The 16,830-nt window shown below is 40.1% G+C and overlaps 1 protein-coding gene across 1 annotated transcript; it reads right to left on the bottom strand.

Moving 5' to 3' along the window:
- Nucleotides 1-53: 53 nt before the first annotated feature.
- LOC105899776 (class I histocompatibility antigen, F10 alpha chain-like) lies at nucleotides 54-15,550 on the bottom strand. Its single transcript, XM_031586109.2, has 4 exons — nucleotides 15,380-15,550; nucleotides 11,268-11,528; nucleotides 711-989; nucleotides 54-389 (listed from the first exon to the last, which is right to left on the bottom strand). The coding sequence occupies exons 1-4, from the start codon at nucleotides 15,534-15,536 to the stop codon at nucleotides 64-66; spliced, it is 1,023 nt and encodes a 340-aa protein (XP_031441969.1). The 5' UTR covers nucleotides 15,537-15,550; the 3' UTR covers nucleotides 54-63.
- Between the last annotated feature and the right edge of the window lie 1,280 nt (nucleotides 15,551-16,830).

Here is a 16,830-nt window from a genome sequence, read left to right as displayed (position 1 = left end):
AGATATTATTTACATTCTACTACAGGTGGTTTGGAGCTTTCACTAAAATCACAATAACATGTATCAAGGCAATAGTCCATCTCCATAGTGGTGTTTAAGGTGTTGATTCTTACCCTCTTCCACAATCAAGATCTTAACAATGGGCTCTCCGCTCTTGTGGGCCACCTCACAGGTGAACTGTCCCTTCTTCCTCTCCTCAGGTGACACTTTAAGCTCGGCTCTCTTCTGGAAGGTTCCATCCTCGTTGGGCAGCGTCTCCCCCATATCCACGTCCTCATGCATGTCCACTCCATCCCTATTCCACGTGATCATCACTCCGTCAGGATAGAAACCAGTGGCATGGCACACCACTCTCAAGTCCTTTTGGAGGAGGGTGACCTTAGGGGAGACTGGAAGGGCAGGGTAGTAAGAGGAGGGGATAGAAACAATGACAAAGAATAGTAACAACACAACAGTAACAATGAAAATGACAGCAATTCAGGAAAGCAAAGGCACAGAGTGGGATAATGTTTGTCTCCATGGAATAACTAATCTGAAAATAGAGAACATTACACTATGCTACATTGATGTACATTAATAAAGTGAATACATTTGATTAGAGATTGAAAAAAGATGGTATATTTTGGTGGAGGACATGAGTTTCAACATAATGACTGTAATCCTGCCCACTGTAAAGCAAATGCAGTTATCAGTGTTGTGTGCTGCTGTACCTGTCCTCCCCAGAGTGCTGTTCCCATACTGCAAATACTTCTTCACCCAGTCAATGCAGGTATGAGTGAAGTACTGCTTGTACATCTCAAGTAAACCCTTGTCTTTGTCCCACTTGTGTTTTGTGATGACAGCCTGTTGATTAGCTGCGATGTATCTCAGGTTCTTCAGATCCAGTGTGACAAAGTCTTCTCCATCATAACCAAACTGATTATATCCATCGACATCTCCACTCTCATCATCCCACTGACAGCCATACATCCACTGCCACGTGTGCACACCTGAGGGTAAGATGGGGAGAAAGATTTTAGAATCATCAGAATCACACATCTGATTCCTCACTACCTTCATCATCTGCAACATTCTAATATTCATTCAACTGTCACCCAGAAGGTGTGTAACCATCAGCACGAGCTTGTATATGCTTTCATGAGTGCATGACCTGCTCACATGTGTGGTCATTAGTCATTAGTATGTGTGTGCACAGGAGAGAGAGGAAAACTAAAAGCAGTGTATGCAGATGGAATTACATGTCTTCACTTCATGTGCTGCTTCTGTTCTGTTATTATTTATAAATTCTTGGTTTTATTCCTTATTCATGTTGCCTTTACATGATGTAGGGGAGAGCGGGGTAAGTTGTCACTCTGGGGCACAATCTCCAAACTGAAATAGCTACCTTGTGTGACACAACTCCCTGAGTCAACATCTTCACCTTTAGTCAAGGTCCAACCACACTGAGCGTAGCACAAATGTCCCACTTTTCCCCTTCCAGAGTAAACCTGTGGCATACTGCATTGTATGTGATTAAAATTTTGGGGGAATTTACATTCTTAACTTTTACTACAGTCTCAGGTCTAATTATTCTTGAGATTGAGCCCTAATTAATGAATAAGTGAGTTTGGGGCAAGTGGTCACAGTGACCAGGGGGCAAGTTGTCACATGTGTTGTGTTGACTATTCAAAGCCCTGGCAGGTTTCCTCCTCTGAACTGGAGATGTTAATAGTAGGGTTCAACACTAGATTAGTGGGCTTTACTTTGGTTCACAGAAAAGTGGTGGAGCATTTGGAAATCCCTCTTTTGATTTGAAATTTCCTCATTTGGGAATTTCCGCATTAGGTATGTATACATATTTGCTCAGTAGCTTTGGCCACAGAACCCATTTAGAACTAGTAGTGATAGTTTGAGGAATAACGGCCACTCCGGTTCGAAACGTGGTCCCATTAGCACCCTTACATAAAGATTTGTGCTGACTGAAGACAACATTCTGGCAGGTGAGTGCATGTTAGAGATAGCATGCTCATTATGATGTGTGTACATTAAAGTGTGTGTGTGTGCATGTGTGTGTGTGTGAGTAACAGTCTCTCCTGTGTCCCCCTGAGAGGAAGCAGTCTCATTCAGAGAGAGCAGCTGGTGCTGGAGACACTCCACTGGCCCTGTGTGTTAGGAGTGTGTGTGTTAGGAGTGTGTGTGTTTGGCACAGGCGCTGTGTGTGTGTGAGAGAGGACTGCTGTGTGTCTGTGTGTTTAGATGGAGATGGTGAGAGGCTAGAGGCTGTGTGTTTGTGTATGTGTGTGTGTGTGCCAGAGACTTTGTGGTAACCTTGTGTGTGTGTGAGCACCAGACTTGACTCCTCACTCCACGTTTAAGTGTCTGTGAAGCTGTACTGGCCTTTAGTGCGTTTGCCTCTCCACTTTCCCCTCTAATGAGACCCCTCTCTATGTGACACTACAACACTCTGTACTGGCACTGTCTGTGGCATGGGAGTCTGTATGTGTGCCTGTGCATCTGTGTGTGAGTGTGTATCTGTGTGTGTGTATCTGTGTGTGTGTGTGTGTATCTGTGTGAGTGTGTATCTGTGTGTGAGTGTGTGTATCTGTGTGAGTCTGTATCGGTGTGTGTGTGTGTGTATCTGTGTGAGTGTGTCACTGTGTGAGTGTGTATCTGAGTGTGAGTGTGTATCTGTGTGAGTGTGTATCTCTGTGCCTGTGTATCTGTGTGTGAGTGTGTATCTGTGTGTGTGTATCTGTGTGAGTGTGTATCTGTGTGTGAGTGTGTATCTGTGCTGTGTGAGTGTGTATCTGAGTGTGCCTGTGTATCTGTGTGAGTGTGTTTCTCTGTGTGTGTGTATCTGTGTGTGTGTGTGTATCTGTGTGAGTCTGTATCTGTGTGTGTGTATCTGGGTGTGAGTGTGTGTATCTGTGTGTGTGTGTGTATCTGTGTGAGTGTGTGTGTGTGTGTGTATCTGGGTGTGAGTGTGTGTATCTGTGTGAGTGTGTGTGTATCTGTGTGTGTGTGTGTGTACGTGGCAGACTCTACTCTTGTGTCACACACTCGTTCCTGAGCTCCTTCTTCTTTCCCTCAGAGGGGCAGCAGCCCCACACTAATAGGAGTCAGGGAGCAGCAGCAGGACGGCTATGTGAGTGTGTGTGAGGGGGAGAAAGAGACTCTCCACTGGCCTCCTGTCAGTCTGTGTGTGTATGAGAGAGATACAGGGAGAGCAGGAGGGAAACTAACCACACACATCTGTGTGTAGGAGGCTGTGTCCTGTCCCAGTGTGTAAGACACTCTGTGCTGGACCCTTGTGTGTTATAATTGTGAGTGTTATGAGTGTGTGTGGATATGGATCCAAATAAAATAATTTAAATGGATGTGTGAGAGACTGTTTTAATCCTAAGAGTGGGTGAGATACCTGACGCTTCAAAGTCTGTGTGAAATTTTGCCTTCTGTTTTGGGTTGTGTTTTATGTGTGTTTGTCTGTGTGTCTGTTGGTATGCAACACCATTAACTGACTGGTCTAATGACATACGGTAATGTTATTTACATTCATTCCATAAAGTTAAGACAACATTCTATAGATTTGTAGATATAAAAAAATAACATTATTTTATCAATGTCAGATCAACTGTAGCCTACTGTTCCAAACAGGATAGGAGCATAGTTTGGTCCCGAGTCTGTGCACAAACAAACTACAAAATCTTCTATTCTATCCGATCTGTGTTTAAATTGGATTTTGAATACTAAAGATTCAGTTACTGAACTAATCTGAGGATTGACCTTGCTGAATGACTTATGGTTCAGAACTTTTTATCTCAGACAGAGAAAGTCCATGGATAGTGTTTTTTGTGTCAGTGTAATTAGTCATTTCACATGTTTGTTTTCTACATCCGTTTGCTTCTGATTACTCACAGAGCTGCAATGATCATTTTATCTTCAAAAATATTCAGTTGAGTTTTATAGGATCAGATCTTAACAGTGAACATAAAATAACCACAACATTCAAACACAATTTGTTTGTTAAGAACTGTTTATAAACCATTTCTATGATAATTCCTTCTAAGTGTTGTGGTTGGTATTGTGGGACTGTGGGACAGGAGGGGTAGCAGACATGATCTCTGATCTAATGGAGCTCTGTCCCAGTGTCAGAGTAACGGTCACAGAGCACTATGAGACTCTAACTCCTCATCTGGCCTCATCAGACTCACAGGTTCCCAGAGTGAGTGAAGTGAGTGATTAATGTGGTACACATGCTGTGTGCTACAGCTCTCTTCACTGAGACTCCAGCTCTGTTTGGTGTAAGACCTTCCTCAGTACAGACACAAGCACTTTCCATAGAGGAGAGAGGGAACGGTATTACTAACACGTTTCAGAGCACTATTTCAGCTATTTTACTCGTGGGTATTTTATACTGTAGTGCAAAGAGTCATTCTCCCCTTTCATTTTTACTTACTGCTTACTTGTTTTTTTGTCCTAAAACTATGGTAGTTTTTGTTTCTCCTTCCTCATCCAAGACATAATTCTTAAATCATGAATCACTGTGAATGAACTGAAGTTCCAGTGTATGTCAAATGTATTTGTCGAAACTACGTTCTAATGTGAGATATAGGAAGAATGTAATGAAGTATATACTGATTATTATCATATGGTTACTTTAATTCCAGACACCTAGCAGATGGCAGGTCTGGTCCAGCTGTATGTTTTGTGATTAAGAGCTGTAACACACAGGGTCCTGCCTAACTGTCTGGTTCAGTGCCATCACTCTGCCCAGGGTGTTGCTATGTAGGGCAGGTGAGGAGACATTCAGGAGCTTCACATGCTGAGGCCCCATCCCTCCCTTTGCTGTTGATCTGATTCATGTTCTCTGGTTGGGTTTGTCTGCTCTTCATTCTGTCCCTGTTTACCTCCTTCAGCTGAAACGCACAGAGAAATGGTGGGGGGGTTGGCATGCCAACCACTTATCAGCACATTAAATCACACGACCCCATCCTCTCATCTCACTGCACTACACTGTAAAAAATGTGCATAAAATTAACACTGAAATGCCGTAACACTGTTATTCAACTGATTTTTCATGTAGATTCCCCTTAAAAGTTCTTTATAATATAATGTATTTATAACAGTTTGGGCCAGGGCCTCTACTATAGGGGGTGCAGCAGGCGCGGTCGCACCTGGACCCGTGGTTCTTGGGGGCCCGTAGCCGAGGCCAATAGATATATTTATGTCTACATTGATGTCATCCCCTTAAACTGCATCTGACAGAAGTCTATGACTCCAATTTCCACAGCTCAAATACAGATGTGTTCAGAGAAGAACTAGTAATATACTTCTGAGAGTGTGTAATGCTATCTAGGCACTTGAAAAGGTAAACTTGTCTCCATCATGGTAGATATTATTTGTGGGGAAAATAGTAACAATCTATAACAAAATGATATGCTTATCTTACATACACTATAGAAACTATAAAAAAACGTTCCTATTTTCTTTGGAATTTTTGTCATATTCAGATTTGCAATGATTGCTGGGTAATATGTATGTTGTTGTCCAATGAAAAAGTCTCTATTTGATCATGTGACAATACGATATAGCTAGTTTAGGCGCAAAATCTGAACGTCAAGACCGACAAGTTGACTGTGCACAGCCAGAGGCACAGTACACCTGCAAGCCAAAACGATGCCTTTCAAACAGAAAAGTGGTGATGCGTGATTTGCTTTTTCAATGGACAGGATAGCCAAACCATTCAGCCTCTCCTGCTCCTCAGGTAGGTCTTAATGAGTTTCAATTTGGAAAAGGGTCGCTCGGCTGTTGCTACTCTCAGAAACAATAGCAGGGCAGTGCACACGGAGTGATAATCCATAATCAGCATCTTGGCAAATTGAGAGACTGCGGACTGCTGAGCAATCTCTGCTCTAAGGAAGGCCCTGAATGATAGGAGTTGTGCACCAAACATTATTGCTATGTCCCTGTTGTAGTGGTCATTAGCTCGCAGGCAATGATGAGCTAAATGACCAGGCAAAACGTCTGTCTGACCACTGCAACATGGACATAGGAATAACGTTTGGTGCACAACTCCTTTCCTACCTACCATGATGGAGATAAGTTTGCCTTTTCAAGTGCATATATAGTATATAGCAAATAGACTCTTGACATTGGACAACAACATACATATTACCCAGCAATCATTGCAAATCTGAATATGACAAAAATACCAAAGAAAATAAGAACTTATTCATTTCATTGAATCGTTTTTTAATAGTTTGTATAGTGTATGTAAGATAAGCATATAATTTTGTTATAGATTGTTACAATTTTTCCCACAAATAATACCTACCATGATGGAGATAAGTTTAGCTTTTCAAGGGATTAGATAGCATTAGACACACTCCAAAATGAAATACCAGTTCTTCACTGAACACAACTGTGTTTAAGTGGTGGAAATTGGAAATTGGATTCTGTCAGACGCAGTTTAAGGGGGGACATAAATATGTCTATTGGCCCCAGCTACGGGCCCCCAAGAACCACAGGCACAAGTGCGACCGCACCGCAACTGGTGCGACCCTGGTCCAAACTGTTATTAATACATTAAAATACATTATATTATAAAGAACTTTTAAGGGGAATCTACATGAAAAATCAGTTGAATAACAGTGTTATAATGAGACTTAAGCAGTTAAATAATGTTGTTTGCTTGGTATTTCTCAGTGAAATTGAATGGAATTTGATGTACAATAGACAACAACTGGATGTTTATTTTACTAAAATAATTGTTTTTATAGCATAATGGTCACACAAAATCAGCATAAATCCAATGTTAAATTTACTGGTTCTGAATGTGTTTTTTACAGGTTTGTTCTGGCAACCACAGCCACAGCTTTCCAGTAAAACCAACAGGATTCTTTTTACAGTGTAGCATAGCAGTGATGTAAATATAGCTAAAGTTCAATGTTGAATATACAGGTTTAAAATGTTACATTTACTGAACAAACTTGTTCAATATAACATAACAGTGATGTAAATATTGCTCAAATCCAATGTTGAATATATAGGTTTAAAATGTTAAATTTACATGCTGCTCTGTAAAGAGGTTTACAGGTGGATGTATTTTTTACAGGATAGTTCTGGCAACTCAGCTGCCAGTTTTTTCCCGTAAAAACGATGGCAGTTTTTTTTACAGTGTAGCCTGTGTGTGTGTTTGTGATTAATAGTGATGTAGTGGGGGGATGCAGTCGTGTGTGCTGGGGTAACAGTGTTATGCTGGGGTGAGGGTTCGTGATGGGTTTTCAGTGGTGTGATGAGTAGTAACAGCAATGTGTTGTGGTGTGAGTTGGTGGGTTTGGGTGCTAATGGTGGTATGCTGGGGAGAGTAGAGTTGTGTGGGTTGGCCATGGTGTCTGTGTTTGTGTGTGTGTGTGTGTGTGTGTGTGTGTGTGGATAGGATATCAGTGGACTGCTGGGGAAACACAGCAATAGGCAGTCGAGCTGCTGAAGACAGACCTACATATTGGGCACTTTGGCCTTAACTCCAGTGATAATCTATTATGCTCCAGTGTGTTACTGTGTGTGGTTCATTTTACTCTATTGTTGTTTTATATCTCCTTGTGAGCACCTGGGCCATCCCACCCCTTATATTTGTACCTAAGCGTTGTTTGTTTGACTTTTTTTTGCTTATATTTTTATAAAGTTACCGAGAAATAGACACTGTACAATGTAAAAACCCCATTATTGTAACTCAAAAATATGTCTGAGAGGATTTGCAAGCAGCGTTTCCGTTGTCCGGTAATTGCCGGACTTTGTCCAGGGAAAAAATGAAATGTCCGAAAATATTAGATCTCACCGGTCAAATTGTCCGATTGGAATTGCTTATCCCGTCCCCCAAACACAATCGGAATTTGAGAATAACCCTATAATTAGGCCTATACAGCAAACATGCACTGCCCTTATTATGTTTTAAAGGGACAGGCTATTCTTCCGTTTGAAAGCATATGCTGCACTTTAAATAAAGCGCCAACCGTCGGTTATAAACAAAGAGCGAACTGAGTGAGAAGGATCAAACATGGCCAAGCAGACTAGCCTTTGCGAGGTAATTGATGGTAACAAAATAATGTTCTGTTCGCACTGCGAAAAGGCAGGACGACGCAACGGATTCACAAGAGGGTTGAATCATTTTAACATTTCTGCTCTCATTGAACATAGTCAGAGCAATAAGCATGTTGCGGCGCTCAATTTAACGCCTCAGCAGGTTGCGATTAAAGGCCACTTATTGACGCGCATCAGACATGCAAGTTTTTTTTCCCCATTGTAAACTTAGGCAAATAAACTTGTTGCATTCTATACGACCTGATTATGTCATTCTTTAAGCTACATAGCCTGCCGTCAGTTTTCTTCAATAGGCTAATTTAGAAGCAGTAATAGATATTTTACCGGTATATCATTAAAATGTCCGGAAAATTAGAAATCTGCCGGTCACTTTGACCGCCAACATTTTTTTTCTAGCGGAACCTCTGTTTGAGAGGTGTCTGAGCCACCTATCATTCACTTTGAATGGGAATCCGTCAACCTTGATGGATCAACGCATTCCAATGCATATAGTGAGTAGCCTACACAACAAATAACATTTTTAAGGGGAAATTTCAGTAAATAAATGCATCATGTTTTCAAACTCAAAATTAATCGTTTGAATAATCGTGATTTCAATATTGACCAAAATAATCGTGATTATGATTTTTTTCCATAATCGAGCAGCCCTAGTTGGGGGTAACAGTGTTGTGTTGGGGGGGGGGGGGGGTAACAGTGTTGTGTTGGGGATGGGTGGGTTTTTAGTGGTATGTTGAGTAGTAACACCAATATGTAGAGCTGACATGAGTATACGCTGTCCATGCTTTTAACAGTCATTGTTTGCATTATGGTTTGTGTATATTAGAGTATGTGTGTGTGTGTGTGTGTGAGTAACACTCCCCCGTGTCCCCCTGAAAGGCGGCAGCCTCATTCTGATGTCAGTGTGAGTCAGAGTGTGTGTGTGTGTGAGCCTGTGTGTGTGTGTGTGTCTGTGTGAGCGTGTGTGTGTGTGTGTGAGCGTGTATGTGGTAAGGATGCACGTTTGGGAATGTGTCAGTGAATGTGTCTCCCCTCTCCTCTCCCTCTAAGAGCTGAAGCTGAAGATACTCCACGCTGCCCCCTGTGGGCTCCTGAGGGTCTGACTGTCTGGAGACTTGGTGTGTGTTGTTATGTGTGCGTGTGTGTGTGTGTGTGTGTGTGTTTGCATGTGTGTCTGTGTATGTCAATAAATATGTACATGTGTGTTTGTGGCAGAGTGCGTTGATGGCATTCAAAGCAGGGCCAAAGCAGGACTCTCTACCAAGTGGATATTAAATATTTAGAGTAAGAGTATGTTTGAATGTGTTAAATGTGTTAAATGTGTGAATATGTTAAATGAGTAAGTATGTTAAATGTGTGAGTATGTTAAATGTGTGAGTATGTTAAATGAGTAAGTATGTTTAAATGTGTGAGTAGGTTAAATGAGTAAGTATGTTTAAATGTGTGAGTAGGTTAAATGAGTATGTGTGCATGTGAGTGAGTGTGACTGCGTGTGTGGAAGAGTCTACACTCATCCCATCCATGATAGATTCGACTCCTCACAAGTTCTGTGTAACACTGTACGGGTCACAGGTGTGTGTTTGTGTGTGTGTTTGTCTCTCTACTCTCATGCTCAGACCTGCAAGGGCAGATGCTCCTCTCTGGCCCCTTGTGTGTGTCTATATGTTTGGGTGAGTGTTAATATATGTATACGCTAGTGTATGTGTGTGTATGTATGTATGTGTGTGTGTGTGTGTGTGTGTGTGTGTGTGTGTGTGTGTGTGTGTGTATGTATGTATGTATGTATGTGTGTTTGTAGGTATGTGTGTGTGTGTGTGTGTGTATGTGTATGTATGTATGTGTGTGTGTGTGTGTGTGTGTGTGTGTGTGTGTATGTGTGTGTATGTATGTGTGTGTGTATGTGTATGTATGTATGTATGTATGTATGTATGTGTGTGTGTGTGTGGATGACGCTGGAGCTGGAGCACCTGCTGGAGTGTTGTCTCAGTCTCATCAAGTGTGTGTGTATTCATTAATGTAAGGCATCAATGGTTGGTCAAAGATCAACAGATAGACAGCGAGAGAGATGGACCAAACCGTATGAATGGGATGTGAACAGAAGGTGGAGGAAAGAGAGGAAAAGTGACAGAGAAGGAGAGAAGAGACGCAGGGTTGATGCATGTGTGTGTCACGTTATATGAATGTATATGTACACTGTGTGTAAATATGAAGGTTTGTGTGTGTGTACCATCCCTCCCCTGTCTTTGTCCTCTACCATGTGGATACTCAATGTTTGGTTTCAAATTTGTGTCATCAAGCAGACAAAAATGTAGTAAATACAGGAGCTGCATTTAAAAGCCTGTAGACAGAAATGGAGCAGACTGATGTGTTTCTTTTTTGTGAGAGCATACAAGGGGTGGCTCGAAAGAACTATTTGATGTTAAGACCACAATAAATTAAATCTGTATTTTCATTTCACTAGAGCCGAGATTTTCCCGATTGTGGCATGCTTATTCTGAGAACAAGTCACATTTTAGGTTAATATCTCTTCTTATGATGACAAACTAATGACCCCACAACGCGTTCAATAGATTGTCAAGTTGTTCAGTATTATGTGTAACTTTAAATCGGTGCCAACTTTACCTTGTATTAATTCCAGTTCATAAACTTATGATATGCATGTGACAGTTTCTCTATGGCACTCACTTTATGGGGCACTGAGTTTTGAAATGTTTGCATAAGCTAACTTTAGAGGATGCACATGCCTCCGCTATTAACTTGGTATGTTAGTAGTATGGTACTCACTGTAGTAGTATGGTACTAGACTGTTAAAGTTTCATGAATAGAGGTGTTAGCAAATTAAACTATCTGAGAACGATTTGCCAGGGCAAAAAAAAATATTGCTGTCTGTTTGTTCTGTGCAAGTCTGTGTTTTTAACCTTATCAGTGACTGATATGAAATATAGCTTTCATTTTGATTATCCAAGTGGTTTAGTAAATCCCATAAACTTTACCATTCATCCACCACAATGATCATGGGATTTCTGTACTACCCCAGAGTAAATCTTACATATTTACATCATTATTGAAAGACTGACTCTTTGTTTTTAACGCTGCTGATAAACATACTGCACTGCATGTTGTAGTTTACCTCTCTTGGTCACACTGGAAAAACGGGAGAGCATAGCAGAAATAATGTAATGAAAACTTACCTTCAGTCTGGTTGAAGCGGGATTTGACAATATCTATGTCGGCTTTAAATGTTGCCTCAGTAGCACCAGAGATTTCGGTTTCGCGTTTCCAGTAATCAGAGTCTACTGATGCAGCCATCCACTCTGCTTTTGGGACTTCTTTCTTTGTGATGCTGTCATAGTGGGAAATCGGTTGTCCATCCACAAGACCAACAGTTATAAACTCTGGGAAGTTTTGGATGCCAGACGTGCTAGTATAGAAATACTGCAGAGAGTGGGTCACTGAAAGAGAAAAAGGGTCTATAGTGAGACAATTTACTTGTGAAACCTGTGAGATCATATTCGTACATTATCATCAATTGTTTTTACCATTTCTACCATATTACCATGCCTTGCAAAAGTGTTTTGAAGGTCATCATTATCACAATTACAAAAGATATTTACACACATTTTTTCAATCAGTATTTTTATTGCAAACATTTATACTCTAGTCTCTCGTACGATCTCGGAAGCTAAGCAGTGCTGGGCCTGTTTAGTACTTGAATGGGAGACCACCTGGGAATACCAGGTGCTGTAAACTGAAGTTGGGTGCACCAGTCCCTCGCTCAGTGGATTCTACTAGATTACTGAAACATCGAGAACAAGTCAATACCAAATCTGGTGGAAGCTCTCTATCGATGGCCTATGTTCCACCGGAGTGAGAAAGCGAACCACACAACAATATTTCCAAAGGCAAAAGAAGTTATTTGTCTGCAAACATTGAAAATAAATAAATATACTACTAGTAAATTAGTATTTAAACCCCTGTGCTTCTGAGTTTCAGATTTAGTTCCAGAAGTTATTGAAAACTGATACAGAGGTGCCACTTAACTGATCATAATTATGTACCTATGAGTGGTTAAAGTAGAGATCACTTTCTGGAGATACAAATCACTCTGTGTAAGGGTCATGAGAAAGGTTGTGGGGAAAAGACTCCAGGAAAATATCTAAGTGTTTAGATGTCCAATAGAGCACTACTGGATCCATGAGAAGAAAGTTGCATTACACCCGCTTCACTTTGTAGAAAAAGGCTGACCCCTCAAAATGAAGCATTAGAGGAAGACATTAACTGGTGAGGGATGCCACCAGAGTCCAGTCATCACCCTGAAAAAGGTCAAAGTTCAGTTGCAGGAGTTGGAGTGCAGGTGTAGCAGTCAACACTCTAAAGAGTTCTACATAACACAGGGCTATATGGGAGAGTTGCTAAATAAGGCATTGAGATCCTCATTAAAGCATTTATGGAAGTTGCTTAAAATACGAAAAAAAGGTTTTATGGTCAGATGATACCAAAATAGAGCATTTTGGCCAAACAGTCGAAGTGCTTGATGTGGCGTGGATCCAACACTATCAATGCCTCTGTCACGCCAGCGCTGAACCCTGCTCCTGCCACGCCCCCTCCTGGTTCAACTCACCTGCCTCAGTCACCTTCCCAGTGCCCTGTTTGCCTGATTACCTGCACCTGTCACTCTCTCCACTATATAAACTCCTCACTTCCCTGTCTGGCCTCGTTTCAAAGGACTAATTCCAGAAGATTCAAGCACTGGACTGTTCCACTTCCTGCGATCATTCCCGTCTTCTTCCCGGATTTACAGGTCACTCTATCTCTCCACGTTCTCTCCCTACCTCCCGTGTTTAAGTGCTTTGTTTTCCTAATTCGCGTGATTACTCAGTTTGCCTTTGTTTGCTCTAAAACTTCTGAGCATTGTGTTGTTGGACAGTGAACTTTTGAGCTTTTTACTAGTGGACAATATCTTCTGAGCGTTAATTACCAGTCTACTCTTGTGTTCTCCCCGTTATTTCCCCTGTTCCCCCCTGTGCTGGCTGTTTCCAATAAACTCTGTCCACTGATGTCTCTGTGTCGCCTGAAGTCTGTGACGGCCTCAGAAACACCATCCCTATACTGAAATATGGCAGTAGTAATGCCATGGTGTGGGGATATTTCTAATCTGCACAAACTGGGAAACTTGAAGGAAAAATGAATACAAAAAATGTCTACTCAAAATCACAGGACAATCAAAGGACATGTTGTAGTCTGTTGGAAAGCTTTGTTGCACCAAGTTGCTGGTTTCAAGTAGTGACAGCTCCTCTCGTCGCAAATCTTTAGTCTGAACCGACCTGAACGCAACACTGGAGTGGATCAAAACCAGTAACATGAATGTTCTAGAATGGCTCAGTCAAAGCCCTGATCAGAATCCAACTGAGAATCTGTGGCACTATAGTCCAGGAGCCCCATCCCCCCAATCTAGATGATCTACATCAATTCTACTAAGAAGAATGAGGACTAACACGATGAGCAAAGCTGGTACTTTCCCACTTCAAATGCAGCAAAGGCATTCTCTACCCAGGGTTAATGCATAGGGGTTGAATACTTTTGCATACAGAATATTTTTGTTTTTAATTTGTTTATTTTTAATTTTAGTATAAAATGACTTATTTTGACGTTAGAAATAAATAAAGCTTAAGCGTTCACAATGAAAATTGTAAACTATAAATGGTGATGACTTGCAGAGGTGTTGAATACTTTTGCAAGGAACTATATATTCAGGTTTAAATTCAATTTTATTTCAAAACATTCACAGAAAATTACACAAAACAATACAATTCACTTAAAACACAACTCTGTACTTTATTTGTAAAATGTAATGTACACTTCAATTTTGCAATTTGTAGCTAAATGTGCAAATTTGTTAGTCTTTGTTGACTTTGTTTTCCACAGTGAATCATACATATGAAATGTTTCTGGGTAGACTGTCAGTGACATCCACAGTTGATGAGAATTATTCTTATTCTCTACAAATGGATTTACTACAGGTCTGGGTACTGAAGGACCACATTATAATCCTAAAATGTTGAGGCCTCATTATCTCTGCAGTGCAGAACTAAGGCAGATTCAGAAGATAAAAAATAATCCATCATTTCTACCTATCAATATGTGCACAACACATGGGGCAGCAGTTAACATAAGGTCTGCCATTAATTATTTTGGTATCTGATATTTTTATGTTTTAGCTCAATCTGTCGATTATGTTTTCAATTCATCTATTAGTTGGATGGTTTGAAAAAAATCCATTATAATTTATATATTTTTAAGATTAAACATTTATGTATTAAATACAATCTGTAGTGCTCATTTGCACACTTAAAATTCATTAAGCAAACCAGTAATACTGAATACTGCAACAGTTAATTCAATGCATTAATTCATGAATTAACTGTTGTATGAATGATCTATACGTGAACTGTGATCAATGATATCAATGCATTCATTATCTGGATTTGAAAGTTAAATAGAATAGATACAAGACATAAAGTATGCACTTTACATGTCTGGAATTGGGCTTGCCCCGCAGTCTCATTTCTGGGTAAAATATAAAATATATATATTATTCTTGTTTTTGTTTACATGCTATTATTGTTATTGTTAATTTGTTTTATATCTGGAAACACTATTCATTTCTCCAAAAGGGACACGCCTACTCGGCCCATGGTCATCATCAGTCTCTAGGTAGAACTTCTGTACCCAGGTTTGTAAAATAAAACGAAACTGCAGGGTATCTTTCACTTTGACACACAGTGAAATTATTTATGGCAATCAAACGGTATGGAAAAGTGAAAATAAGGTTACAGGTTAGCACGATGACAATTCAGATAATGTCATAACTCTTAACTCTGTCAAATTGTCTCACGCACACTTATCCTTAGCCTAAACTGCAGTAGCATAACCTCAGGCATTTAAGCGATAATAACATAACCCGTAAAATTCCAGCATAACCAACACATTGCCATGCGAAACACCAAATCCGTGGTGTGTAAAATACTCTTAAAGAGTTACATTATTACAAGATGCGCAAACACCAGAAAGCTTAACAGCCTTCCCATACGTCATATTAAACCAAACAGAATAACATCTGCAACTATCAAACTCTTCATGGAGTTTACACGGGTCACTTTCAAATCAAGCAAGCTGAAATCTTCATAGTTTCTTTTATGTTCCAAAAGATTATGAACCCTCTGCCAAATCTCCACGGCACAAAGGGACAACCAACAAAAACCCAAACGAAAGCTTTATACGAAAATAAAAACAGCAAACTAACCTCCTGAAGCAACATGGAAACAGCAAAGGACTACCAGAAGCGTTCCGATCGTCATATTAGTCTTCATCAGATGTAAACAACTCAGAGTGATAATGTATTCTATTTTCCTCCTGACTGGACGGTACTGTTCTTTCAAACTCCTTGAAGCAACTGACATACAATGACGGCGCCCAGAATGAATAAGTAAATCCTAGGCTGACATGCCACCAATTAGAATGTCTGGAAAGGAGAGTGACACCCAATGCCATTTTAGAACAGTACAAACGTCATCTGTTCTGTGGCAGAAGTTGTTCTGTAAGGTTAGATTTGGAAACCGAAAGTATAATCTTCAGCAAAATATATGTTAGGTAGGACCATAGTGGGGGTGATTTGCTGTCTAAATGGGTGAAAAATGACTATGGAACCATCTTTGCTTCATCTTAAATATGATAGTGTAATTTATTCATTGTTTTGTAAGATGTCCTGTAACCCAGATGTATACAAAGGAGGATTTTGCCCCAATTTACCAAACCAAAAACTGCACCGTGAAAAATACCTCACATTATTGAAACTTCAAGTTTTTTGACCAATACCTCCATGGTTTTGACAAAGACGTGTTTTGAATGAGGTAAAATATTGACTCCTGAACATGATTTTAGATTCATTCAAACATGTCAATGGACAAAAAGATGTCTTGTGAAGAACTCCTGCAGCTCAACTGGTAGGGGAAATCATAAGAAAAGCAAGATCACAGATTTGATATCCAAGGAGCACAAACACTAATGAATTATGTATACTGTGTAAGTCAATTCAGATGAGTTTCTGCTCAATAAAAAAACATAATGGACTATAGGAAGACAAGAATCTTAATGTCACTGGCAAGGACAACATAATTCTAAGTAGGTGAACATGCCCTGTTTGTTTTTCTAATTGCAAACCTTTTGGATCACAGCCTTACATGGATGAAATGGACATTTCTTTGAGAAACACTTCAGTCGAGGTCTTGGAAATTAAAAACTGCAAAAACATTGAAAGCACACACGGCTTAATGCATTAAAGCTTTTATTGTAATGACAAGCGGTTGAGGTTGAAATTGATCACTTTTGTACATTTTGATGAAGCCTCATTTCAAGATGTGATATGCTGACTAAAGCTGCATTATGCTGAGTTATGTTTGTCACTATCATATTGCAACACAAATATGTTCCAACATGAAGAAAGTCATCTTATCACAAAAGCATGAATTCAAACCATTATATGTTGGACAAGATGGAATGAAACCAAATGTTTGGCAACATTTACAACAAAAATGTTTCAGAGACCTTTGCCATAATTAAGGCTGTAACTTTTATTCATAACTACAGTTAGCATTACATTGTAAAACATCAGTCTGTTAGTGAGTAGAGTATCGTGTAGAAGCTCCCACCACTTACTGCAAAAATTATACTGGAAAACACCTAGTTTATTTTGAC

This window comes from Clupea harengus, chromosome 19, assembly GCF_900700415.2.
Source record: "Clupea harengus chromosome 19, Ch_v2.0.2, whole genome shotgun sequence".
NCBI lineage: Eukaryota > Metazoa > Chordata > Actinopteri > Clupeiformes > Clupeidae > Clupea > Clupea harengus.
The sequence above is the reverse complement of the archived record's forward strand: the minus strand, read 5'-3'. Positions and strand labels throughout refer to the sequence as shown.

Bases quoted from the DNA above. Each gene is read 5' to 3' on its own strand.
- LOC105899776 (XM_031586109.2), bottom strand. From the start codon at position 15,536: ATGTCAGTTGCTTCAAGGAGTTTGAAAGAACAGTACCGTCCAGTCAGG. The intron at 990-11,267 runs GTAAGTTTTCAT...TCTTACCCTCAG, and splicing joins CCGCTTCAACCAGACTGAAG to GTGTGCACACGTGGCAGTGG. The intron at 390-710 runs GTACAGCAGCAC...CTGCCCTTCCAG, and splicing joins CAGCACTCTGGGGAGGACAG to TCTCCCCTAAGGTCACCCTC.